This window comes from Passer montanus, unplaced genomic scaffold, assembly GCF_014805655.1.
Source record: "Passer montanus isolate IOZ18808 unplaced genomic scaffold, ASM1480565v1 scaffold17, whole genome shotgun sequence".
Classification (NCBI taxonomy): Eukaryota; Metazoa; Chordata; class Aves; order Passeriformes; family Passeridae; genus Passer; species Passer montanus.
This window is the reverse complement of record NW_024364270.1, coordinates 10392796-10420630: the sequence shown is the minus strand read 5'-3', so window position 1 is coordinate 10420630 and position 27835 is coordinate 10392796. Positions and strand designations below refer to the sequence as shown.

Below are 27835 nucleotides of genomic sequence, written 5' to 3'. Positions count from 1 at the left end.
ACAAGATCACCATGATGACATAGCAGCTTCAGAGAACAGCGTGACTAGGGCTTTTTTTTTCCCCTCTTGTAACACAGAGGATCTGGCAGACTTTTACCTCCTGACACTGTTTAGAGCATATATTGGTGGATACAGCCTCTTATTGCATCTGCTCTGGGAATTAAGGAAAGCAGCTTGAAGGCAGTAAGGTAAGTGCTGCTGCATGCTTTAACCGTAATGTTCAGCTGTTTAAATGTAGCTGCAATGGGAACATGAAAACATGACAGGATAAGTTTGCCAATTTGTAAATTGAGCACAAATCAAATTTCACTGTTGGTTCACTTTCTCAGTTTCCTTAAAACAGCTTCACATATTTTGTACATCAGTGTTGCAATTTTTGCAGTCTATTTTGTTCTATATCGGAATAAGATTTGACATAGAGTACAAAGAAGTGTGTAAGAGTATTCACTGTTTACTTTTTCATTCATAATATTAGTGAGAGCTTTGTAAATCCCATTTACTAAATTATTTTGCTTCATTCTAGAAAAAGACAATGTATTCTGATATTTAAATAATCACATAAACAAGGAAAGGGTAACAGTAGGTATTTTTAAATATCTTATTAATTTTGAAGCACATTTTAAATATACTTGTGAAACTTTTAAAAAATATAGTCTTTTGCGAACTGTGTAAGAAGTTAAGCTACAGAATTAAAGTTGATTGACTGTTAATTTTATATTTTTTTTTTCACAATAACTTAATTATTAAGGAAATATAGACAAGGTCAAACATAGTTTGAATAGTATCTCTACCCTAATGCAGCAAACATTTTCCCAAAATCATGGATTTATCATTTAGTATGTTTTGGCAAATTGCCTGAGCAACTTCTCAAATATTTTCACAGGTATTTTGCAACACAACTGCTTATAACAGGCACAGGCAATTAATTAAAGCATGTTTATGTTGTAATATAAGCATCTAAAATGTTTTCTGATTTTATATTTTGGATTCATGTAGTTCAGTGCAACAAATAAGCATGAGCTATTAACCTTTTACACTTCTGATAGTGAGACATTCAGATACCTGAATGAGAAATGCATTAATAAAACAAGTTAATAAATTTCCTCTTTACTTTGCAATCTTATGCCACATACATGCCCATATACCCTTGAACTACAGAATGGTCACATAAACTCCAAAGAATTTTCGATGAATTTATTTAAAACATTTACTATCTAACATTTGAGTTACTGCCAGGGTTCTGCAGAGCAGTAAAACTTTGCACTCTATTTAAAGGACTGTAAGACTATGGCATCAATAATGAAACTTAGCATTACAAATATGATTTGAAACTAGAAGAAAAATAGAATTTGAATTTAAAATGTCTATATTATTTTAAAACTATAAAATTAAGGAGGTGTGTAAAAAATGTCATTGTAAGGCCAAAGAATATAGTCCAAGGAGTTCATTCAACTCTTTTTATACTTTGAATACAGAAGTACTTTATTTCCTTTCTTTAATGTTTAGTACCTAAATAGGACCGGGTTTTGAGATGAATGTGTTACTGCAGTCTTTGCTTTCAGATGAGCTGTTCTTATTTATACCAGCAGGGGACTAAAGGTCGAGCTCACGTTCAGGTTTTATGTTCTCATGCAGTAGCGAAAGACAGGCAAAGGAAATTACACTGACAACTAATATGTCAATGCTTATCCTAGCGTTTGCAATTAGGTAAATGTGATGGGACCAACACCACGGAGATTATATGCAGATTCCTTTTTCAGGGGACAGCAGCTTAATATCTAGCAGTGGGACTTTATAGGTTATTGAGTAGAAGTAACATAAGAATATTTTTAAAAAATTCTTTGTGCTGTACTGCATGAGATCAATAGGCCCTGCCTAGAGATGCTTTCAATGAGATTGTTATCTCACTAGAATATAATATGGCTCTTGAGAAGTCAATAGAAACAAAGATATATAGAGTTAGGGAAAATTTTGTAGGTATGGCCTTGCATTCAAGTCCTCTGTGTAACAATTCCAATAGCAAGAGTAACTTACTCTGCTGGAAGATTGCCCAGATCTGAGATCAATGTCTTGTGGTCTGTTTACAGGCTTCACATACTTTCTGAAATTCCTTGAGAAAAAAAAAAAGGTTTCAAGGATTTTCTTAATCCTCTCATTCTCTGAACAGTAGTTGAGCACTTGGAGCCTTGTCTTTTACTAGTGAAAATCAAAGCTCACTGATTCTATTGATTCTAGACCTACTTTTCCAGCAGAACATCTATCTAGCCAGTTAGAGGTATAAAGAAGATACTAGTCTTCTCAGATTAATTGACAGCTTGTGGAGTACCTGATGAGAAAGCCTTAAAGACTTGAGGCTTTAAAGGCCTTAAAGACTTAAGTCACCCCACATATACTGAATCATAATCATGTCCAAGGACACCAAATATCCTTTTGCTGTATGTGAACTGAAAAACTAACTATGTAAAGCAAGTGTTTTATTAATTTAGAATGGGCATAAAATGTAACCAACACCGTTGTTGTATAGAGAATTAGCAAGAACATTTTCACTATCTGATATTCAGTCTTTTCAGATCCACTGCACACATATGCAATACTGGTTGTTTGGCATGTTAAGGATAATATGTTTTATATTCCTATTAGTTTGCTCTTTAGGTGACTATGAAACTCAGTGGACCATGCTTTAAAGAACATAATCTATGAGAAAAAGATATCTCAAAATACACACACCTTAACACACAATGCATGAGAGCATTACCCTCAGTTTTAAGTTCCCTGTCTCTTTCAAACTAAGTCAAATAGCCACATGTTTAGAAATGAGACAATTCAGCACATTAGGAATGCTTGGTAGAATTTAAATGGTGGAACTGTCTCTGAACATGGTCTTTACCAAAAATGAAAACTACTGTGGCAAGTTTAAAAATCTTGTACTTCATCATCTTTCTTGTGACTTAATCAATGAATGCAGAAAGACATAAAGGAAGTTTTACTTACAATAGCAAAATGACCAGCAATTTTGCATTGCAAAGGAAGATTATACAAGACAGGGCCAGTAATATACCACTAACAATGTAATACTAACAATCCAATATTTTTTTCTTAATTAAAAACTTAAACAGGAACCATAACTAGTTTTTAAATACAATCTTTATGTGGTAAAATTTCAACTATTGCTGAGACAGATAAAAAATTAAAGTTATATCCTGTTTATTCCCTTTCACCATACAGGAACAAGACACATTAGAAAGATGACTCTAAACTCCCTAACTGTCTTTCTGCTGTTGATTAGTGGCATTTTTTGCCAATATGACTACGGTCCTGGAGATGATTATGGCTATGATCCTTTTGGGCCATCCGCAGCAGTCTGTGCCCCAGAATGCAATTGTCCTTTAAGCTACCCTACTGCCATGTATTGTGACAATCTTAAGCTGAAAACCATTCCAATTGTACCAAGTGGAATAAAATACCTTTATCTCCGAAACAATATGATTGAAGGGATTGAAGAGAACACATTTGACAATGTAACAGACCTACAGTGGCTGATCCTGGATCACAATCATTTGGAAAATTCAAAAATTAAGGGAAGAGTCTTCTCTAAACTAAAGAACCTGAAGAAACTTCACATTAACTACAACAATTTGACTGAAGCTGTTGGACCACTTCCCAAAACTCTAGATGACCTGCAATTAAGTCACAACAAGATCACAAAAGTCAATCCAGGTGCATTTGAGGGGCTGATGAATCTGACTGTCATTCACCTCCAGAACAACCAGCTGAAAGCAGATTCTATTTCTGGGGCTTTTAAAGGCCTGAATTCACTTTTGTATCTTGACTTAAGCTTCAATCAACTTACAAAGCTACCAACAGGACTGCCTCACTCCCTGCTCATGCTGTATTTTGATAATAACCAGATTTCCAATATTCCTGATGAGTACTTCCAAGGTTTTAAAGCTCTGCAATATTTACGTTTATCCCACAATAAATTAACAGATTCTGGAATACCAGGTAATGTCTTCAACATCACATCACTAGTTGAGTTGGATCTCTCCTTCAATCAGCTGAAGAGCATTCCAATTGTCAGTGAGAACCTGGAAAACTTCTACCTCCAAGTCAACAAAATTAACAGTAAGTTAAATTTGCACATATTCATTAATGTTTACCACAGACTAGATGGTCAATGCAAGTATCTGAAATAACACATGAACCAGTCTGAAAAAATACTACTAGCACACTGACGTTTTCCTAACAGTTGTCCACATTCATGTAAAAAGATGGATATTTACTGAATAGCCACTCAATATGTCCTTAAAATGAGACATTTATGCTTTCTTACTAATGTGGATTTTTTCCTCAAACTCTTGTCTTTTGTAAATTGGAGTATCTACATAGAAGCCAATGAAGTTGTCTTATACAATTCAGGAAAAAATGCAAAGTTTGATCAGTGCAAAAAAAAGTTCAGCATTCTTAAGTCAACAAAAAGAGAGAGATATCAGGTGAGGCTATGACTATGGTAACCTTTCAGGAGCTGGTAATCAAAATGCTGGAGGGAGGAAAAAGTGAGAAAACAATTGAAAAGGTAGCAGGCACAAGATGCAGTAAGAAAGATACATCAAAGTAACTTCACCTGTTTCTTTCCTCCCTTGCCTCATGCAGCATTTCTCCCAGCCTCTCTTGAACTCCAGAGAGCTGTCCCTGTTCTTTCTTTTCATTCATGTTTCGTACATGATCAGGTGGCAAGTTTGTCTCCATTCACTTATAATTTGGAAAATGTTTATTCTGAAGTCAAGAAATGCCACACCTTGCATGAGACCAGGAAAATTTCTGCAGAGACAGAGCTTGCACAAGGCTGTCCCGTTCCTGGGCTGACAAGGAGGTGCTGCAGAGCTGGAGAGGCCTCACCACCATGCCAGAAGATCCCCAGCTGCACCTCTGTCACTGGTAGTCCCTGATGGAGAGGGAGATATTCCAAATATGACTGTGTTTCTTCAGGAGGATTTATATCATCTTGCTTGTTGATATAAAGTAAACCACAAAATCCTCCCTTCTGTTTGCCTGCTTGTATCCATCAAGGATTAAGAGTATCAGTGTTAGCTACTCCAGACATAGCTAACTCCATGGAGATGTAGTCTTTAAAACCAAATATTTTTAGCGCAGATCTTACCAGACTAAGGGCAAGGTATTTTGAAATGGTTTGTATTTACTATACTTCATTTTTCTCAGTGGCTTTTTTTTCTAGTTCATCTTGGTTTCTTGTTTTGATGAGGGAAAACAATGAGTTAATACTTCCCACCTAAGGCACTACATACAGCAACCTGTGGAAGTCTACCAGATACTCTGCCACTCCTAAAATAGCTAAAAATTATGATTTTTAATTTCTTACGAGATAAAAGCACTTTCCCCAGCTTAGAATGATCTCAGCCTTCTGCAAAATAACCAGGTACCAAGCTTGGCTGCCATTCACTTTTCCAAGGACATCAGAGTCGGGGACTATGACAACAATTTTAGCTTTTCATGGAATGCTGCATTTTCAGGGGGATATGTGGAGAGTGCTATACTATCATTGCTCTCCTATGGACTGATGCAACAGAATTATTATTTACTGGGTTTTTTTCTTTACCATAAAGTCTAGCAGACTTCAACAATCAATTTTCTCAGCTGTCTAATTTCACAGGCATAATATATAGTCCCCTAAGATGCTGATTGACAATGTGGGATAAAAATTAATTAGAAATAATCATTAATATGAGGCAAACAAAGCCCTTTGATTTCACCATTCATGACACCTCATCTACAACTGTGAGTGCTTAGCCTTTTGGGAAATTGAGTTGATTGATTTGTGATTATTCAAGCCTCAAACCAATGACCAGTTCCTTTTTTAATAAATTGTTATGATTTACCAGTGATTTGTGAAAGGATGACTGTAAACCAGGCCAGCTTCTGTTCCATGTGATGGCCTATGGTACCCATATCCAGTGAGAGACTTCTGTCTAAGGAGTAATGATAATTTGTCCTCACATACACAAAAGGAATAATCTTTCAGTTCATGTTTACTTTAAAGTTTTCATTATACTGAGAGCTAACACAAAAGATATTTCTCCACAGTTCTTAACTTGCTATGTTTCCCTTTTCTCATGTACCTTAAAGCTTGTAATTAACATTTATATTTGTCTAAGAAAGAATAATCTCGTTCCAGCTTTGTTGATATTACTGGAAAGAATATTTATCTAAATTACTGTCCATGAGTTTCACCATGGACTTGTTACAATCATTGTGCATTGTCATTCATAAAAAATAATCTGTTTGAGAAATACCCTTATTTGAGTGACTCTGAGTTTTTTGAACAAGAACTGATGATTAAACACGTCAAAATATGTAGCAGAATTGGCTATGCCTTGGTATGTGCTGTTTCCCTCTGTGTTGCAAGAAGCAGTGGGTGAAGCAGATAGCAAACTGTTAAGAAATCAAATTCAGAGTAACTCCTCTGATTTCTAACTAATTAATTGAGGCCAACATCCATTATATTGATTGTAGGTGTCAAATCTACACTTTTATCTACTGTAGATGGTGCTCGTTAGATCTCCAAGCTTGGATGAGACCATGGAAGATTTAGAAAAACTTTTGCTTTCTCCATAGCTCAAACCTAAGCTATAGTTTCTAAATTGAAGTGTGTTTAAGATGCCATTATTATTATATACACACACATGCATGTACACAAGCACACATACACACACAGACAGAGACTTCTGTTACAGAGTCCTCAAGGCAAAAAATACTCTACAGGATGAAAAAAAAAAAACCCAAAAACCATAAACCAAAAAGGTTCAGTGAAACAAGAAGAGGGTCCAAAGATGGCCTTCTCCATATTTCATCTGTACTTTAAGGGATTAAGGAGGAAATTGTTGCTTCCACACAAAACTCCAGGAAGTAATGGGGTTACTCCACATAAATGGAGTACAAAAGGGGAAAATGAAAATGTTCCAAAGGACAGTTAAGAGACTATCAAGTTGTGGACGTGCTTTATGGTCTTTTATCTGGCTCACTCCAAAAAAGGAGTTTTTTGTCTAAAGGCCTATCTAAAAATATGTCACTTATGATTAGTGGACAACAGACCAACAAAAATGACTATGTAACTTCAGATCCTCTTAGGGTTGCCCACTGTACTGTTAGATGAAAATCCAATTTTTATCCAATACTTCTTATTCTCTCAGTGTCTGGCTTATGCAAGAATTTTGTGTTGGGAAAATATGTGGGAAAAAATTCCAGCTATACTAGCTCTGAACCTGAATTTTATAAATTCAGGAAGACATTTTTTCACCTGCAACATTAATAGGTGTAACAAAAGAGGAAGTAAACTACTGAGATATTTGTTGCCACAGTACTCCAGTCTAAAGGATTGCTATTCCCCATACAGCTCATAGAGGTAACAGCTCAGCAAGTGCACTCACAAGATCCACTGGTCTTATTTTGTGCTAGTAGAGACTGCAACTAAAATGAAACATTTTTTAATATGCTTTAACAACAGAAAATTATATGAAGAGTATAAAAAATCTATACCCACATTTAAAAGATGGGGACCATATATTGGAACAAAATCCCACTGAGGTCCACAACTGACTTCATTTGACTTCTGTGAAGCCAAGATCTCCATCCACTTCTCAAGTGGTTTTAGCCTCATAAACAGTCAGTACAGATCAGAGTTTTGTTATCACAGTTCAATTTTTTGGTTTACATGTATGAAATTTATGTCCTTTGAGCAGTTAATTGTCTATCCAGCTTGTATAAGCATATCTTCTTTTGCAACCAAATGTTAGTATTTATGCTCAAAAGTAACAATATGGGGAAAACACCCTAAAATTTAAATTTATAAAGTTTTTAGAGTGTTTGTTGTCAGCAAAAATATACTTACCATGTCACTCCTAAATGACAAGATGATGGAAAAATCAATATTAGAATTCAGGTTTATTTTAAACTTTACACATTAAACCCAAGTTATCTGAAGAAAACTGGAACTAAATAGTCAATGATATAGCCTATAGCCCAATAAAATGAGTTTAAATCTCAGGAATTTATGTTTTCATTCAGCATACAGACATAATCCTATAAACATCTCTCAGATCACATGATCTTAATGAACAAGAATAATTAATTTGTTTCTGCTGGTGCATTCTAAACCAGAAGAGTATTAGATTTGGTCTGAAGTCTTAAAATTTTACTGTACTACAACATGGACTGCCCAAAGGACGCCACTCATCTTTCACCCTTCCAAAAGAAGGATGCACACTTCACAAAATCTAGGAAATTTCTTTGATTTACTTTAATCAAATTGGTGATCAAGATCTGACTTTAAAATTATATTTACTTAACTCCTACTCAAAACAACTTATTTTGTAGGTGGTACTTGAGTCTTTACCCAATCTTAACATCATATCTCAGTCCAAAATATTACCTAAGCTCTTATGGTCTAAAGAGCTGCCCGTGCATTTATACTTAGTTTACAAAAGCCATGTTTCATTATTGATAGAAAATTATTGTAAAGCATGTCCTGGAAGAATCCAATTAGAAGGATGTTAATCCAAAAGTTAATGAGAAGATATGAAAAGTACTTTCTCCACTTCCTTTAGTACTACAATTTGATCATACTTTGTTAGATGAGACCTAGGAAAGGTAAATCAAATGACATTTGATTTTGATAGTACTAACTTAATGTCTCAGGAATTACGAGATGCATGGGTTCATTGAAGGAGTCCCTCTAACCTTTTAAAGTCTTTTCTGTTTGAATTCATGCGATGTCAGATTTCTGAAGAAGAACAAGTCCCTCAGACTGTTTCTTTAGTAATTATAGAGCTTTTCAATAGATGATTCCTCTGTCTGACTCAAAGAAACAGTGAATGAAGACCCTCTTTGCAAAATTACACAATGTGGTATTCAGGGGACATCAGATTCATTCACATACATTCTCTCCTGAGGATGGATCTTCTCTGCATGAAAGAGGTCTATAATATAGGCTGGTGTGCACAATTCATACTGAGCAGAGAACTTCAGCGATTCATGCAATTTCTAGTTTACAGTTAATACTGATCAGTGCACACATGACAAATTTCCGTTCAAGATCTATCTGGTGTTACGTGAACTAAATAGTATTCCAACTGAATAGAGACCATATATAACATGATATAAAAATTAAAATAAATATTTTATAAGTAATTTTTGCATTCATACTCACCTAAGTCTGATGTGGAAAGGTTCAACTGCACAATTTAAATGCCTTTTCCAACCCTAGACCCAAATTTCATTCTGAAACAGGTAAATCAAAATGGCACAAATAAAATAAATACAAAATACACAAACACCCATTGGACTACCTGTTCTTTAGGGTAAAGCTGTATCATGGTTTCAATTTCTCCAGAAACTTTTACTTCCTTCAATGTCTTCTAAAACACTTTTACCCTTCCATTGTAATGTACACAAACTGACTGATTCCTCCCTCTGCATCTCTAGTTTTTTTAAGAGTTATTTTTCCTTTTATCTAAATGCCAGATTAGACCTCTATGTAAAATCTGAAGTCAAAAAGTCAAACTCGTACTGGAAGAAAATGGCATTTGAAAAACTCAGACTTGAAATTCTGAACCTCTCACAACTAACAGAAAGAACCTCACCCAACACAAGTCCCTCAAGTTCCAATAAATTTACAGGGATTTACATCAGTGCAAATGCAAAATATTGAAAATACTATAATGAATTAAGGTCACAATTTTCAACTGAAAAAAAAAAAGCAGAAAAATAAAATAATTGTTTTGTCCTAATTGTTCTAATTATTCATGTTTTCCTCTTTTTTTTTTCGGTCCTCTTTGCTTCAGAGTTCCCACTGAGCAGCTTCTGTAAGGTGGTTGGACCGACGACCTATTCCAAGATCACCCACCTGCGTCTGGATGGAAACAACCTCACTCGGGCTGACCTGCCACAGGAGATGTACAACTGCCTTCGAGTGGCCGCTGAGATTTCACTGGAGTGAGATACCTGTGGTCATACAGCTCCCTTCCAGGGGCAGTGACTGCAGGAACAACACACCATGGTAGTGCTTTAAAATTAGGATATGCCTTAAAGCAAGTGTCAATCTGCATATTATCCATTCTGTTTGTTAATGTTTAACAAGGACTTGGCAAACTTAAGGGAACGTGTGCATATTTTTACAAATGGTTCTGTTTAGAAAGGACAAGAATTACCAAATCTGATGAAAAATATGTCTTTATCTGGATGAATTAGTTGATTAAAAATATTCAACTTCATAAAATTCTATATTCATGCATGCAATAAAAGCCAGTAGGTTCCAGACTCACAGAGATTCATTATGAGTTATAGTGAGCAATAAGGGCTGGCCTGTGTCCATACAAGATTCCTGTCCAACTTTCCTAATCATCATGCCTTTTATATATTGTTACCCACTGCAAAGGCAAAAATAATTTAACAATATATGAACAATTTAAAATTTGTGAAAATATGTGTTCAGAGCCTATGACATTGCTATGTTAATGGAATACATGAAAGATAACAAGGAAAAAATATTCAGGTAAAATAATTGTTTACTCTTCTTTTTGTCATGCTTTCATTTAACTGTCATGGTAAGATTTTTATTCATTGCTGTTATAATTGTTATTTCAAAAAAATCATATATACAAATATTTTTATTCAATTGCTTGCATGCTATTTTTAACCAGACTGTAGAAAATAAAACATATCAAATAGTGTCCTTTGTCCATATCATTGACAACTATGTTTCTTTCTTCAATAAAATTTAAAAAAAAACAGGTTAGGACAAGACAATCTAAGCTATTCTATCATTACTAAAATTTATTTTAAGGTTAAATAAACTGTTTTCTCTGTTTTGGTGTTTCAATATGTTTGTACACATAATTTAACATGCGCCACTGCACTTGTGTTGGCCAATAAATCGATGCCTTATGAAGTTTTTAGTATAGGAATCATAGCACTATGAAAACGTGCAAACTAATGTTTCAGTATTGTCAAAAGAACAGTGAAATCTCTCAGAAACCACAGGTGGTGAGTAAAATGCAGCTACACATGCTAAAGACATGGTAGTATGTTCCACCCAGGACTAAATAGTCCAAATATTGTCAGCATCTTGGAACACACTAAAATAAATGTGTTAGTAACTGAGAGCTGTAAGTGGCTTGCTTGCAAGTACAGATGATCCCATGGGCACTGTTTTCTTTTCAACTACTAGACTATTAAACACTCAAGCAGAAACCTTGCTAGTTTCTATAGCAAAAGCAGAAACTATCACCTCTGAGAAAAACCCCAAACCAATTCATACCAAACCATTTAGTTGGCATGTTGCCAGTTCCAGATGTTCAAAATCAAAACACAATTCACAAAGAAACCTGGGACTAAAACAAAAGGAGAGATTCAGAAAACAATAGAAATGTTTCCCTCCTTATTTTTTTTTCATTTTGGAATTCATAAATGTTGCTGGTTTTTTACCCATGTACAGGAAGGATTGACAGTAAAATTTTTTACAAGTTGGCTAGAATTTTCATTGAAGAATGGAGTTTAAATCTGGGGCTTTCTGAACACATCAGGGTGGGAATCACTGAGGAATATCACCTAGGAATTGTAACATAGAAAAAGAAGAAGTGCATGTAAAACTCCCCCCAAAAAAGAAAATTGAATGAGAAATTATATTTAACCATTTCCAGAGATCTTTTAACCCAACTGTTCCCTTCATGGAAAAATATAGTAAAAACTAAGACTTCTAGAGTACAAACTGATAATGAGATATGTCACCTGATTGCTGTAATCCAACAACACAACAGAAAAGTATAATTCTTTTCAGCTTGTTTCAGTACACTGATTACTTTTATGCAAAATTTGAACAGTGAGGCTGAGAACAGTGCAACTCATGATAGATTACACTCTGTTAAGAGAACTTCCCTCAACCTTCTTCTTTCCAGGTACTGCCAAGATACTTCCCTTAGCCTCTGTGAAGATACCATATGTGTCAGTCCATGTCTTACTACATTCTGCCACTGCCAAAAAGAGTGATACAGAAAATGTCCAGTTTCAGGGTGCATGGTGAAAGGGAACCGTGGCAAAAAGTTCCAGAAGGAGAAATTTGAGCTGGACACACAAAAAAATTCTTCACAGTGAGTTCATAAAGCACTGTCACAGATTGCCCAAGGAGACTGTGGACTTTCCATCCTCAGAAATTTTCGTAACGTGCATGGGAAGTGCCATGCAGATTTGTCTTTGAAGCTGGCCTTAATTTTAGAAGTAAGTTGAACTAAACAACCTTCAGATGTTTCTTAAAACTTATTTATAACTTCTCTGAACCTGTGATTCTAAGAATACTAGTAACCAATGGGGAAAAATGTCAATTTTACTAACCAGTTCTAGAGCTGAAGAGTTTAGTTTGAAAATTCATGTGGAAAATGTCTTGTTTCGGTTCCAGTCCATAATTCCAACTCATGTGATACTCACAAAATCTTAACTTAGCTAAGATTTAGTTATAGATTCCATAGGCAGGAACTGTGGAATCTTTCTTTCGATACCTTTTCTGGCTTGTGAAAATCTGCTCCCATTTTAACATTTGTGATTTACTGAGTAGTGGCAGTGAAATCAGAGATCCATCCCTTCCAGCTCTCCCATGTGGGACAGCACTAGCAAATATGGCACCATCCTGATGGACAGAGTGCTCATGGAGGACATTTTGGATATGAATTTTTTTTCAGATTCTGATCTTGGTTAAAAGGCTTTCCATCCATAAGAAAAATTACTTAATTGGTAGACTTTAAGGCTTTCACACAGAAATAATTCTCTTTTCTAATTAGTCTGAAAAGTTTAACATCAATTGAAATGAGAATGGAGTGCTAGCTGCACTTTAGGACACTCACGTTGAATATAGAAAGGTCAGGTTCAAGTACCAGGACAAATTATCACTTCATTATGTAAAGAAAAGCAGCTTTAGAGGATGGAGCACTTTTTATCACACTGTTTGGGGATAAGATTTTAATTGTTGGCTAAAATGTATTGCTACTTTTTAGTGCTATGATGCTTTGTGGGTGTAACCTCTTCTACCTCTTTTAAGAGGTGAATTATCTTCATTTTCATAATTTGAATTTTTAATCTACAAATCAAATAACATATTTTTAAGAAGTTTTGATTACTAGAATAGTATTTTTTAAAGTATAATCTCTCTTATGTGGTACCTCTGTGGTACAGCTAAATTTTTATGCTGAAATTGTTAAAAAAATGCAGAAAATAAAGAAGAAGAGGAGAGCTGCTCCACTGTGCGAAAAAAAGTAGTTTTGCCTTTACTCTGTGAATCCCAGTGTGGGGCAATGCATACAAGTCTGAAATGGTATTTGGTCAACCTGACCAGAGCATGTATTCAAATAACTATGAAGACACTTTGGAACCTAATAAATAATACTTGTAAAAAATATTTCTGTTGATCATAACAACACTTTCATTGAAACATGCAAAATATTTCAGACAGAAGTACCGAAAATTGTTATAAATTTCCTACGTTATAAACCAATTTAATAATAAGCTGTCTTGAAGATAAACAAGTCTATCAAATTTCCTATTTCCATCATCTTTCCAGTAGCACATCATGTGATTTTGCCACCCATCTTACTACACACACTGGTTTCTAAACTACCTGAAGAGAAGTCTCCTGAACTTCACTTTTAGATTTCATCATTACAGACATTTTGCTGTCAAAAAAAAAACCAGTAAGACCAGTATGTTCTCAAAATTATGTGCAATGCTGCATTGATTTGAAGAAGAATTTGTGATTACCTGTGTATAAAAAATGAGTTGTGTTTTTGGGGGTTTTGTACAGGTTCCTAAGTTTGGATAAGAAGAGCCATTCCCTGCCATATTATTATTCCCACCCTCAATTCAGAAGAAGGAAAGATGTGCTGCTCCTAATGGAAATGACAGCCTTGAGCTGAGGTATGTATTACCCAGAAAAACAGAAGGGACCTAGGCATTTACTGCTGGGATTCCCAGCTGCCACCAAGAAGAGCATGTCATCATCTAAGAAAAGGGCAGGTGGTGTTGAAGAGCACCCCTTTGATTATTTAGGGTTATTTGGGTCATTATTTAGGGCTCTGGACTCAAGCACCACTGCATGGTGCTTGGACAGGGATGGGTGATGAATTCTCCCTGGAGCTGGGTTCCAGAGCTGCCTTCAAAGAAAAAGGTGGTGCCAGTTTGCATCAAAGTGCTGCTGCGTGTTGAGGAATTTCATCTACACACTAAAGATTCAGTTTCAACATGTTCCATCTGAAAGGATAATCAGTGCCTGGAGTAGTCATAGTGAGGTGAGATTTGAGCTTGAAGTTGGGACTCTGGAAGAAAACTCAAGTGCTTTGGGAAATACCAGCTCTTGAAAGCAATGCCTGATATCGCAATTTAAGAAAATAAAAACCACATAGTCTAATGTTTAATTTCAGTATTTCCCAAGAGTATCTGCATTAAAAATTAGAGCAAAAATTACTACAATTAACGGAAAATAAGAGCTGAGTTTTCATATAGCTTATGCCATTTGGCTTTTCTTTCTAAATATTAAAAAAGCCCATGAACCTTGAATTTCTCATGTGACAAAATCACTGTAGCAGATCATTACAGTAAAGGGAATAAATTTCTTTTTCATTAAGTTGTAGGAGTTCTCTTTCAGGCAATCCTTGTCATTCATTTTGGAGGACAGAACTTTGCATAACTTTAAACTTGTTGAAATCTATTTTCTTACTGTGGGGACCTAAAATGAAGCTGAATTAAAATATTTTTGGACTTCTTTAACAACAGAAGGAAACAAGAAAATAGGAGTTAACATAAATTAAGGATAAAGATATAATTAAAGGATACTAAAACCAGTTTGTTTTCACTATCCTTATTTTATCTCAGAATATTTAATCCTTGATGGCCTTTTGAACAAAACTTCTGCATGTTTACAGAATGGACATCAGATCAATAATGCATATTTCATTTACCATTAGTTGTCTGGAAAATATAAATCATCTAAATAGCTACACGTTGTCCCAGCAACTCAATATATGTGTGTAATTGATAAATGCATGTTAGATAATTTGACATACATTTATCATTTTAAAAATAGAGTCACAGGGTAGGATAAATTTGTTTCAGAGTTGAAATTGTTGAAATCATGAAAACAAAGTAAAGTAAGAGATTGACAGTAACATTTCCATAGTTATTAAAGTAGACCTAGCAAGCCAAGACAAATACCAGATTTTGGCACTACGTCATGGAACTTTTTGGTGTCACTGTGGTAAAGAGTTCAAACCAGAGAGAAAGCGAACAGAGTGCCAAAACATTATTTAATGAAGCATATTCAGGAGACCAATATATTTCCCATAAAAGCTGAGCCCTTTTCCATAGTTGTTCTTTTCTGAAATGTGTTGGTCTGCAATGATCACTTTCAGCTAAGCTACTCAGTTCCCACTACAGTTTTGATAAGGGAGTGAAGTTGTGCAGAAAGTAAACTGCTAAAGTTTTGTTTCTGGACTTTTAGAATGGGATCTTATATCTTATATCTTAAATCCTATATAAACAAGCGGTCAGGTGACATCCCCTTTGAACAAATTAAGCTAGCCAAACTGTTCTCCCGGGCTTCTTTAACCAATGTATTTTGATCAAAGCTGAAAGCTCCCCATGTAAAACTCCCTATACTTAGCTGCCTGCATATGCACAAAAAAAGCCTATTTAAATAAGAAATGCAATTTCTTCCACTGTGAGGTCTAATTCTAGACTTCTAGCAGAGGTGCACCATTCCTGCTCCTAAGTCTGTTTTGTTTTAACTTCTTTTGTTCACTAGGAATGACGCAGAGTAAAATACATCCATAGGAGCAGGGCCTGGAACATCTGGGCTGGTCCTTTGATCTGTCTACAGTATCCCTTGGGCTAGCCTGAAGGGCTCAGTCATCTGCTTTCTTTTAGACTCTTTGATCTTGCTGACCTTTGGCTGTTTTTTAAAATGAGCAGCAGATATTATTAATTGAGATATATCACTGTCTGGTGGTCAGGGAACTGTTTGGAAATAGAAATTTTGTCTTTTTGACTCTGGGTAAAACTCTGATCAGCAATGCAGAAAGAGAGACATCATTACATGCCTGTTACCAGAAGTGAAAGAGGCAGACTGAACCCTCAGTAAAAGTCAACACCCCCATGAAGATGTCTGGAGCTACTATTAGGAGTATAGAATGAAGGTATGATACACAAGCTGGAATTACTGTCTTCAGCTTTTGAAGCACTACCTTTTCTCTAGTAACCATGAAGATAATTCAAGAGTCTGTTTCAGCTGAATTGATTGTCCTGTGGAGCACGACACACAGTTTTTAGTAAAGTACTGCCCAAATTCAGACACCCTGGACTGCAGCCTTTGCTAAATGGAGCAATCCACAGGACTAATGAGTAAGCTCTGCCTGCAGTACACTCCTGGGTTTGCTGGTGATGAACTATACACATGCTTGATGCTTAACAGACCTTGCTTCTAATTCAATCTGAGACATATGGCAGCCATTACTGAGCGAAAGCAATGCACTTTTTCACTGTCAGCAGCTCTGATGCTAAAACAGAACAGCTCCAAACAGCACTCCCAGTTATCCATTTCTCCTCCCAATGGGTCTTTCTAGCCTGTCTTTTTCACTCTTCTAGTCTTTCTCAAGGTTGTGAGCTGTTTTAGTTTGAAGCATGTACATTACTTCTCTCAAGGAGATGTTATACCCCCTGCAGTTGTTGATACTCTTTGCTTTTTTATACTTTTTTAATACAATTTCTCTTGATTAATAGTGTGGATTGAAAGGAGACACATGCAGTAAAAATCCCATAATAGATTCAGACAACTTTCTCAAACTTGAAGAAACCCAACAATATCTCTTAAAAATTATCTCCAAAAATGAGGGTGGGTATCCACAGTATTTTTAATGCAATATTTTTTCCACTTCCTTTTATTGTTGTGCAAATACATGTCATACTGTTACTTTTTGAGAGATTGTTCATGGTCTCAGGAGCACTTTGTCTTTCACTGATATTTGCCTTTGAGCACTCAGCTTCTCAAGTTAAAAATTACCTCATTAACACAAAATTCTTAGCTGTCTCTTACTGAAAATGAGGTTCTGGAAAGAGTCTCATGTTGGATACGCAAAACAAAAAGTCTCCCAAATTATTAGTCATTTTTGAAAATCTTGGCCACAGTCTTTTATTAGGCTGTAAAACTTTATCACTATAAAGTGCAACCTTTAAATAAGAAATATTTTACACCAGATGATGAAGGACTCAACACAACAAATGCATGATATATGCATAATCTTGAAGGCTTAATGGGAAGAAGGTTTTCTGCAAAATCTGCTTAGATGCCTAGGCAATCACTTGTCTCTGCAGAGATATTTCAAAAATTTTTGAGAGCATGTATGAATACATATAACACTTGTAAACACTCTTGCTTCTTTATTTTGAAGACATTTCTTGTCTTTTTCTCTTCTTTGCTTGCATCAGAAGAAAAGGAAATTTACATTCTTGAGAAAGTCTTGGAAAATATATTCTTCTCCTAGTGAAGGACTCCTCCTTTGAATGGGATGGAAACATGTTTGATAAGGATCAAATACTTGCCTCTAAATCCACAAAGGGCAGATTGTGACCCCTTGCTGAACATTATTTCATACAAATAGTAGCACTGCCTGCCACAAGGTAAACAGCAAGTCCCTTTGCCAGGGAGTTCTGTGATGACATAATTAATATCTGGACATAATTAGCAGGTAAAAATAGCAGGTTAATTCAGACCACCACCATGAAGCATAAGATAAATCAATCTTTTTTGTTGTTGCTAAATGTAAACATCTGGCAGCATGCATTTAGGTGTGACACAGCAGATATCTGCCATCAGGACTTGCAATTTCAGCACAACATTTGGGATGGACTCAGCTCATTCTTTAGTGGCAAAGAGACCTCAGTGCCTCCATAGTCTCTCTACACACTTTGTGAGGATTTAGGACAAAGGCAAACCAGATTTATACTGCACAACTGCTTGTTGTTTACAAGAATCAGAGATGCACTTTTCATGGTGAAGCCTCCTTAAATGGCTTACAATTGGACACACAACTATTTTAAATTTCACACAGTGGTGTCTCCCCCCATCTCTCTTGGATGGACTACAGCTGCCAATCCTTGTCATTAATGTGGGGTACTAGCTCTGCTGCAGGAGGTCCAAGTCTTAAACATTTTAAGTTCCAGGTGTTTAAAATGACATTCATAATGAAAATTGGGGGGTTTTATGACTTTTGTCCTATAATTAGTACATCTGCTTAAAACAAGAACCTTTATTTTCAGGCATAGTTGTTAATTAATTTAATCTAATTTAAATTATGAAAATATTCATGCATGAAGGAATCAGTTTTACACCTGCTTTGTAAGAAATCCGTGATAAACTTTAAGAGGTGTTAAAGGGCCTGGAGTGCTAACAGAGTGAAACACTTAAGCTCTTGTTTTATTTTTAGGCACATAAACAATACAAAAATTAGTGATGTTAAGGATGCATTTTTTCATAAAGAAACATGGTGGTACAAATATAACTAATGAAAAACCTTTATGATGTGTCTAACATTAGCCTTACTGAAGTCAGTGAAAGCTGCCTATGTATTCAAGGTTTGCTTTCCTTTCTTTTGACTACTTTTGGTCTTTTCTGCTTCTAAATTTCTTTTGAGACATTCTGAGTCTAAGAAGCAAGGGATTAAAAATTACTAAATAGGTTGTTATAGGTTCAATAGTTAAAATCAAACAGATGAAAATGAATTAAAATAATTATGCAATTAAGTTTTAAAACTAATATAACTTATTTAAAGTAACAGGATATACATTTTATGTTTTCAATATTTTTCATTATATTTTCCCTTAAAATATTTTGTCATTGCTCTTGCTTTGAACATGAATAGTTTTTCTGATATGAAGTTGTTACTTTAAGTTTGGACTAAAAAGGAAAACAAAAATCTTCCAAAATACTTAATGTGAGAAATATGTGTCTATCTTTGGAGAGCAAGTTGGCTGCAAAGAGTTTGCTTTAGATCAATGAGGAAAGAAAATTGCAGGAGACACTGGGGAATATTATAACTTTGTAGAAATACATGTCAATGTCTCTCTGAACAAAAAGGAAAAAGTAAGATTTAATCTTTAAAACCTGAAAATATGTTATTAAAAATTCTTAGCAAATGCATTTGGTCTCTTCTTCTCCTAATCAAGAACTTTGTCTTTAAATGGCATGACAGCATCTGCATTTAATAAAAATCAAATAAAATATTTCCGTAGAAACAGATGGCACTGGTTTTAATCCTTTGTGGCCAAGTCAGGTATTATGAGAACGAGTTATGATGTAAGTCAGCTTTGCGTGTAAAGTATCTTCTAACAAAAATCTTGAATAAATGTACATTTTGGGCTACCTGTTTCATCTAGACCAGCTCCCCTCATCTGATAGAACATAAAAAATCAAATGCCTTCAGCTCAGTGGCTGGTTGATATTAAGGCCAGGCTTTCCTTCTTTCCCTGCCTAGGTGCTGAGGTGCCTTAGCTGTTTCAGGGGTTAAAAGCTGTAAGCACTGATGCGTATATATGAGGCTGTATTCCTAGAACACGGCTTGTAGCCTGACTCAAGCTATTACAGTCTAACAACAGGGACCAATAGAAAGAGAAGAAGATCCAAGAAAGCTGAGGTAAGCCCAAACTCTGCAACAATGTCAAACTAGAAGCAATAGCTAATAAGGTGTGCATGGAAATACATCTGGGAATACTAGTATGTACTTCCAGTTTTATATGCTGCTAATTCTTAGGAGGACAGGAAACAAACACAGGGGTTAGCAGCCAAAAGCGGTGAGTTTACAGTGATTTCTAACTGGCTTCAGATAGCTCCAGGAACTTGACTAACAAGGTAAATTGCTTTATATTTCTTTTTTTTTAAGTGTTATTAAGGCTATGAATACTTACAGAGTAAGAAGGTCGCAAATTCACTGTGGGAAATAGAAATGTTATTCTTTAGAAATACTTTATTTGTCCCTTTCTTTGGAATGGTTCCAGATAGCAGCTTCTGGGGCTGGAAAAGCTATAGGATTCTGCACTTGTTACTGCTAATAACAATGTTGAAAACTATTAAATTACTACGTATCATATGCAGCAACTGAACTGAGCTCTTAACCTTACTCATGCACTAATCTTATGAGAGAATTTACTTTTTGTTTAAATACTATTTTTGTCAAAACCAACCGCTTAATTTTGACCAGAAATTTCAGCTATTTTTGTCTCTACATTGCAAAATGCTTGTTAATCTTCATGAGCCAGTAAGAAAGATAACAGAGTTTGTAAGGCACTGTTTTTGTGCTACACAAATATTTCCTTTCTGAGTAAATTATCAGTGATAATATTTTTCATAATTATAATTGTGGAAGAGGCTATAAAAAGCAAATAATTGAGAGGAAAAAGAATTAAAATATGCATAAATGTATATGAATAGTTTGGTCAGGATTTGCTTCTTGTGGATATAATTTAGTTAGGGCATATTTTTTGTGTCATTTAGAGCAGGCATTTGTTTTGTCTGTTTGCTTTAGGGAAAGAAATTTGTAACTTTGGATATGAGAGAGTGAGGAGTGAGGCAGGGAATGGATTAGTCAAACATATTCCCTCCAAGCTTTTAAGAACATGCCCAACAAACAGCTGTTAAAACACTATTTGATCTTTCACTTTTCAATGAAGATAAAAGACCCTGGAAAATCTGATCCAGATGCCATTATAATTTAAGAGAGAGCAAAAACAGAAAAGAGGGTATGATTAATTTTAAACAGAGGAACAGTAAGTACAATAGTATTTATAACATCATGGAAATTATATCTTTTCTGAAGATTAACCATTATATAATGTAGATAATAGGTCTGTACAGGAAAGCTTACACAAATTTAAAAGAGGTACTGAATTATTATCTAAAAATTATCCATATTTTCATATATTTTGAAATGATACTTGCATGAACATCAGTTAAACTGGCAGCCAATGTAGAGTCTAAGCTGAATCAGGGAGATGTCTATCAACACATAGCACAGAATTGTTTATACCTTTTATATTTCTTTTCAGTTTTTCCTTAACAGGCCATAGATACCACCCTAGAGGAAATAATTTGGTTCTTTATAAAGGAAATATTATTTTATATGCAAAATTTTATTGTTAATCTAGTATGCTACTAGGGAGTTTTATTGAGAAACAGCTAATTGTTTTTTTTCCCCCTTCTAAGGCAAACACCATGATTCTAAAAGTCTATACAAGCCTTTTGCTCTTATTTTTGGTCAATTCCGTGTGGACTCGAACTGTGAGACAAGTTTATGATGATCTGGATCCTGGCCATTGGTCTCACTATACCTCTGAGTGTCCACAGGAGTGCTTTTGTCCTCCTAGTTTCCCCAATGCATTATACTGTGATAACAAAGGACTTAAAGAAATACCTCCAATCCCAGCCAGAATTTGGTACCTCTATCTTCAAAACAATCAAATTGAAACAATTTCAGAGAAGCCTTTTGCCAATGCCACTCATCTGAGGTGGATAAATCTGAACAAGAATAAGATCACAAACAGTGGGATTGAGAGTGGTGTGCTGAGCAAGCTGAAAAGACTGCTTTACTTATTCCTTGAAGATAATGAATTGGAAGAGGTGCCTGCTCCATTACCAGTGGGTCTGGAACAGCTAAGACTAGCTAGAAACAAAATCTCCAAAATCCCAGAGGGAGTCTTCAGCCACTTGGAAAACCTTACTATGTTAGACCTGCACCAGAACAGTTTGTTGGACAGCGCTCTTCAAAGTGACACCTTCCAAGGACTCAACAACCTTATGCAGCTCAACATAGCAAAAAATTCACTCAAGAAAATGCCTTTAAGCATTCCAGCTAATACACTGCAGCTGTTTTTGGACAACAACTCCATCGAAGTTATACCAGAAAACTACTTCAGTGCAATACCCAAAGTGACTTTCCTTAGGCTGAACTACAATAAATTATCTGATGATGGTATCCCTCCAAATGGGTTTAATGTTTCATCTATTCTAGACCTACAGCTGTCCCACAATCAGCTCACTAAAATTCCACCAATCAATGCTCACCTGGAGCACCTTCATCTTGATCACAACAAAATCAAAAGTAAGTGTGCATTACCAGTGTGGGACCCTTCAAAACCATATCCATTTTAAATGTCTCCTTAACTATAAAAATGCTCTTTGAGACAAAGTGATTAAAATAATGGAATCACTGAATAATTTAGGAAGAAAGGGACATCTAGAGATCATTTATTCCAACTTTCCTGCAATAAGCAGGGATATTTGGTGAGGTTTCTCAGAGCCCTGTCCAGCCTGACCTTGAAATTTGCCAGGGATGGGGCATCCACTACTTCTCTGAGAAAAATATTTTTGTGTTTTACCAATTTTGCATCATATTTGTTGTATTAAGATTTATGTCTTCAAAAGTTTTCAATTTCGTGCAAATGAGATGAAGTTTTGTTCCCAAGGTGGCAGAAGCCTGTTGGTTTTAATAGTTTCATTTCCAGGACTGTTTCCAAATTCATCCAGGTATAGAGGGGGTGTGGTGGTTAGGGATTTTACATACTCTATATAATGAAAGTATCTAATCAGTAAGTACTTCATTTCATGCCAAAAGCCAAAATAAAAATGATGACTTTTTATTCACCACTGCACAGAAGGAAGCCAAGTTTCTATGTTTATCTTCTCATCATGGTGATTTAATTGAATATATGATCCTTTACCACTTTTTTTTGTGCCACTGTAGTCCAAAAATACACTAAAAAGAATGGTTTGGTTTTTGGACAAAACAAGGACCTATGAAATGAAGATACTTCTTGATAATTTATGTTTATTCACTGCATTTGGCAAAATAAAAATGTGAAATTATATAAATAAATTAAAAATTTGTATAACTGGTGCATATTTAAGTGGCCTGCAAGAATTCTTTTAATTAGAGTTAAAGCTTATGACAGATGCTGATTCTGAACATATTTAATTGCCCCCTGGTTACTAAGAGATTTATTTTAATTGCTTCACTGCAAGGCCTCAGGTGCAGACTTTATTCTGTCACTTCAAGTGGATATAAAATTGAAATCAATGGAATGTAGCCTGTCCAGTTTAAGAACACTTTTCTGTCTAGGTAGTCTTAAAGAGCTGTCCAGTCCTCTTCCTTCCCTGTATAAGTTTGATGAAGCTTAAGACCACGAAAATTAACTTTTGTGGTATGTACAAAATCAAGTCTCAAGTTCCCATGACACATGACCTGTGAAACTGAATCTTGATGCTTTTCCACAAATCTTGTATTCCTTAATGCCTTTACCACCTTTCAAAAATCATTGTTAACTTTGTTAACTTAAGCACAAGTTGGCTTGTGGCTAATTGACTTTAGTCAAAAAACAAAAAAAAGGGAATTCTTAGTAACTGAATATAAAATAGTTGCAACCTGATACCTTAAATGAAACTTGGGTATCATGTAAGGGTATTTTACCACATAAAATAATCATTCCAGAAGTAAGGGATAATGGCATAGTCTCCCTGAGACATTGCTCTAATTGATAATATCTTAAAGGGCCTTTAGGATTGCAAACAAGGAATGTAATTCCATCAGGCCAGAGTAATAAGAGCAGAAGTTAATTCTGCAGATTGGTTTTGTCTTCTTAAAGAAGATCAGTCATTGTTTTAAGATTATCAACGTAAAAGGTTTGAAATAAAATATCTGTAAAGTCCTGATCTAGTTTCTTCACAAAAGAGTCTGGCTGAAGGTTTACTTTTATGTGTGCAGTACAAGCCCTTTTTATACCATTAATTCTCTTCACAACTGCAAATCACTGCTTTATTTACTACTGCTGAATCACAGTTACACTGTTATCATTGCAAGAGTTCAGACATCAGCATTTCTATGTAAACACCATTTGTCTATGTTTTATTGTATGCTATTTTGTACTATCAATTCTTCATAAAGTGCACAGCCTTATTTCTCCAGAGACCATTTATGAAGACACAAGGTCTTCTTCTGAAACCCAGGAAAGCCAAAGATAGCCTCATCATTTGTCTCAGTGGAACAAGAATTTCACCTGTAATTCCTTCCCTAAGGATCTCAATACACAGAGGAAAAAACTATTCTAATTTTGGAAGTAAAATCAACTAAAATCCAAAACTAATTATGGCTCCAACAGATTTGCAGCACATTTGATCTATGGCATTTTAAAACACACATGCCTACATATTTACCTGGGAGATACACTAGTGAGGCTCTGGTAAATTGTTAAATAATGGAAAAGAGAATGTTCAAGTAAGCAAAGAGAAGGTATGAAATGAGGTAACAAGTGATCAAGGGTGAGCAGGTGGTATTATTACAGTGCTATCAAATGAAAAGTGAAAGGGAATAAACAGTAAGTCCACCTGGAAAAACACCAGGAGGCCGAGATAGATACTGTAAGCTAATATTATTCCCCATTTAGAGAAAGGGAGAGATCCCTGGGCCATGTATCTAAATTGTGTTTCTAAATTTTGTTTCTAAATTTTACTGGAAAAAGGTCTTCTGCACTTCAGCAGACACACAGTATTAGCCATTAATGAGAACCTCTTGGGCTCTAGGTTTCATGTTTAAATATTAAAGGACATAGCAATTCTGTTATCAAGTGGTGGAATTCATCTTTGAATAAACTATTCTAGATTTTTTTATCTAATTTATGGTAGTCATAAAGACCTCCTACTCAATGGAAAAGGATACATAATTGTATAGGGAAACGTATCCCATCTTAAGGAGCTGCCAGTCCCCTTTTGGAAGTATTCATCTCTGTCTGAATTTATACAGAGAGTCTAAATGGTTTACATAAGCTGACACAACTTCTACATGGATCATGGCAAGGCGAATTGTACCTCTGGAAGGAATAACCTGTTCCTCCCACTTAAACAGAATTCAGTAATATATCCATGAAGAGTATTGAAAGAGAGAAAAAAAAGAGAGAGGCTATTATTCCCCTGATAGTTTGGGTAGGAATTTGTTGTTTATAGAAAGAGAACAATAAAACCCGAAACAATTCATACCACACATCACCAGGAAATAACTTCTTCCTAGGTGGCCTGTGGTTAGATAACTGCTGCCTCACTTCAAGGCTGGAGTAATTAACCAAGTGAAAACGAGTGCAGTGAGATAGTTTTTGGTCAGAGAAGACAGAGATTTAGGATACACTTGAAGACATCTTGTCTCTATGAACAGTAGTGCTGATCAAACAAAGCAGATATTTTCTGCTAGATAGTGTTGATTCACCCAAAACTTTAAATAGCTGCCTTCTTAATGAAAATTCTTAAGCTTTCCATGTTGTAAATTCACACATAAAGATAAGCTGTAGCTTGTTTCTCCCAAAAATACCAAAAGCTTTGCCAGCATTAATGAAATTTCACAAGATAAACACATTTTGCTATCACGGATATAACAAAAGCTTCGGGCCTTGGCCAACTGGGTGTACTTATCTAGTTTCCATGAGAAAGATAGAGTCCACTTCCAAAATATTGCAAACTTCTGGGCAGTTTTTCAAAATAAAGTGGAGGGAGAAAAAAAAAAAGTAAGTTATGGGAGAAAAAAGTAATTTGTGTTGTTATTTTTACTTCATAACATTTATCTGATTTTGGGGATTGTAATCAGAAGATTTGTGCATGGTATCATTACTAAATATCAAGGGAGAAATTTTTTTCCTATGTCTTTGTTAGTAAAGAAATTTGTTAAAAAAATCTGTTACATACATGTCCTCCAATCTCTTTTTTTTTTTCAGTTAGTCTGGGGCAAAGATCCTCAAGCAGCTAGATCAATCAAAAAACATCATAATTTGGTCAAAGGAATTTGACATCTTTGATAAACAAACACCACTTCAGTGTTTTCTAGAGGCCATTTTGAGGCTGAAATAGGGCAGCAGCTGCCTAACTATTTAACAACTGAAGACAAATTATAAAAAAAAATTTTAGCCAAGTGACAGTGCAGAGGCAACCTAGAGGAGAGAAAAAGGCCAAGCAATTCAATGCTTCTGAATATGGGTAATGACTGAAGCCCTAGTTTCAAATTTTATCTGTACATAAAAAAATTACATGTGATGTAATTACATGTGATGTATGTAGAATTTTGAGGATTTGTTAGCTTTCAGATTAGGAAGAAAAATATCCCATTTTATAAGTTATATTCTTGCAATTAACCAAATCCACTTAATAATGTCAGAGAATAGAAAAGTACAGATGTTAAAAATTAAAAACACTATACAAAAAAATTCCTCTGATTCAATATTGCTATTGTTTTGAATGCAAGATCTTCATTAGGGAATATTATCATCCTAAAATTAATGTACTGTCATTGAAATAAGATGTTCAAAACCCTTCAGAAGTAATCTTGTCTTTCTCACTCAGAGTGTAAAGAGCTATTTCTCAATGCTTACCATGTAGTTGTAACTTAGTATCCCTTTTGTCCAAGGATAAATTATGCATCTAATGGCCTTTTTTCATCATTACACCACAGTAAATATGTGATTCACTGTTCTAGATCACATTATATGAAGATGTTTGTTTCCAATCAACAAAGCATTTAAATGGAAACAAAAGCAACAGTCTCCCAAGTTAACATCAGTGGAAGTTTACTTTATTTGTGTCCTAAGTGAATTATATCTTCATGAACTTTTCCCATGGAAATAACCTGACCTGTTGATCTACATTTTCAGGTGTCAATGGTACTCAGATATGCCCAGTTTCCATTGCCCTAGAAGAAGATTACGGTTATTATGGCAACATCCCTCGTCTCCGATACCTTCGTCTGGATGGAAATGAAATTCAGCCTCCAATCCCACTGGACATCATGATTTGTTTCCGACTACTTCAAGCTGTTGTCATATAAAGATATTGCAGTGCCACTCTTGTACCATGAGAATGCTAAGATAAGAGTTTTGCTGGAATGAAACTTTTTCTAACTCAAATCAAGAAGTAACAGCTTTATTTGACTTTATTTTTTTTCTTTTCTTGTATCTTTTCTACAACTGAAAAGGTTGTTTATTCAGAAGGGATTTTGTATGGAACTGAAACATGTACTTAACACCTTATCTTATAAATTCATGAGGTGAATGTATTGAAAATCATTGGTGTAAGATCCCAAATATTCCAAAGAAAATTCTTACTTCATCTTTCTTGTCTATGTGACAACATAATGCCTAAAGATAAGTTATGTGTCCTTATTTTGTTAAATAGTAACTAACACAATGAACTTGAGTGCACTTGGCAAAATACATATGCTAAGAAAATCATGAGCTGCGTGATTACTAGTTATCAGAATTGCCACTGACATTTCAGATAGTGACTCGTGGTGAACAACCACTTAACATGCAAATAACCCAAAAATTGCTGTCATCCTTTGGAGATTAATACTTTTAAGGTGAAAAGTACAGGAGGCTTAGCATCCAAAGCAGCATACTGAATAAATATCATTGTAGGGATTCATTCAGTGAATTTCAGAACTGGAATAAATTGATCCAACTCAAATCCAAGGATAAGACAACAGGAGATGTAATCTTGTTCTATCAAAGCCCCAGTTTTCTGCTGATTTATTCAATTTCTAGTTTTGACGCCATTTCTTTCTGCAACTTTGGGATCATCATTGAATATTTGGTTAATTTTCGTTGTCAGAGAGATACAACCAAGAATAGTAATGATTACATATTTGATAGACTAGGTACTTAATAAAAATTTGAATGGCTAGTTAATGCAATGGTGATGAAGAGAAAATAA

At 35.1% G+C, this 27835-nt stretch overlaps 1 protein-coding gene across 1 annotated transcript; it reads left to right on the top strand.

Annotated features, from left to right (window-relative positions):
• Positions 1–26951, top strand: LOC120499755 (podocan-like). The gene is made up of 7 exons (XM_039703804.1): positions 1–188; positions 3226–4122; positions 9855–10005; positions 11967–12012; positions 19668–19736; positions 21302–22196; positions 26779–26951. The coding sequence occupies exons 2-7, from the start codon at positions 3246–3248 to the stop codon at positions 26949–26951; spliced, it is 2211 nt and encodes a 736-aa protein (XP_039559738.1). The 5' UTR covers positions 1–188; positions 3226–3245.
• The last annotated feature ends 884 nt before the right edge of the window (positions 26952–27835 follow it).

Coding starts and splice junctions, on each gene's coding strand:
- LOC120499755 (XM_039703804.1), top strand. CDS start 3,246: ATGACTCTAAACTCCCTAACTGTCTTTCTGCTGTTGATTAGTGGCATT. Junction 10,006..11,966: donor GCCGCTGAGATTTCACTGGA/GTGAGATACCTG, acceptor TCTTCTTTCCAG/GTACTGCCAAGATACTTCCC. Junction 19,737..21,301: donor GAAGATCCAAGAAAGCTGAG/GTAAGCCCAAAC, acceptor CCCCCTTCTAAG/GCAAACACCATGATTCTAAA.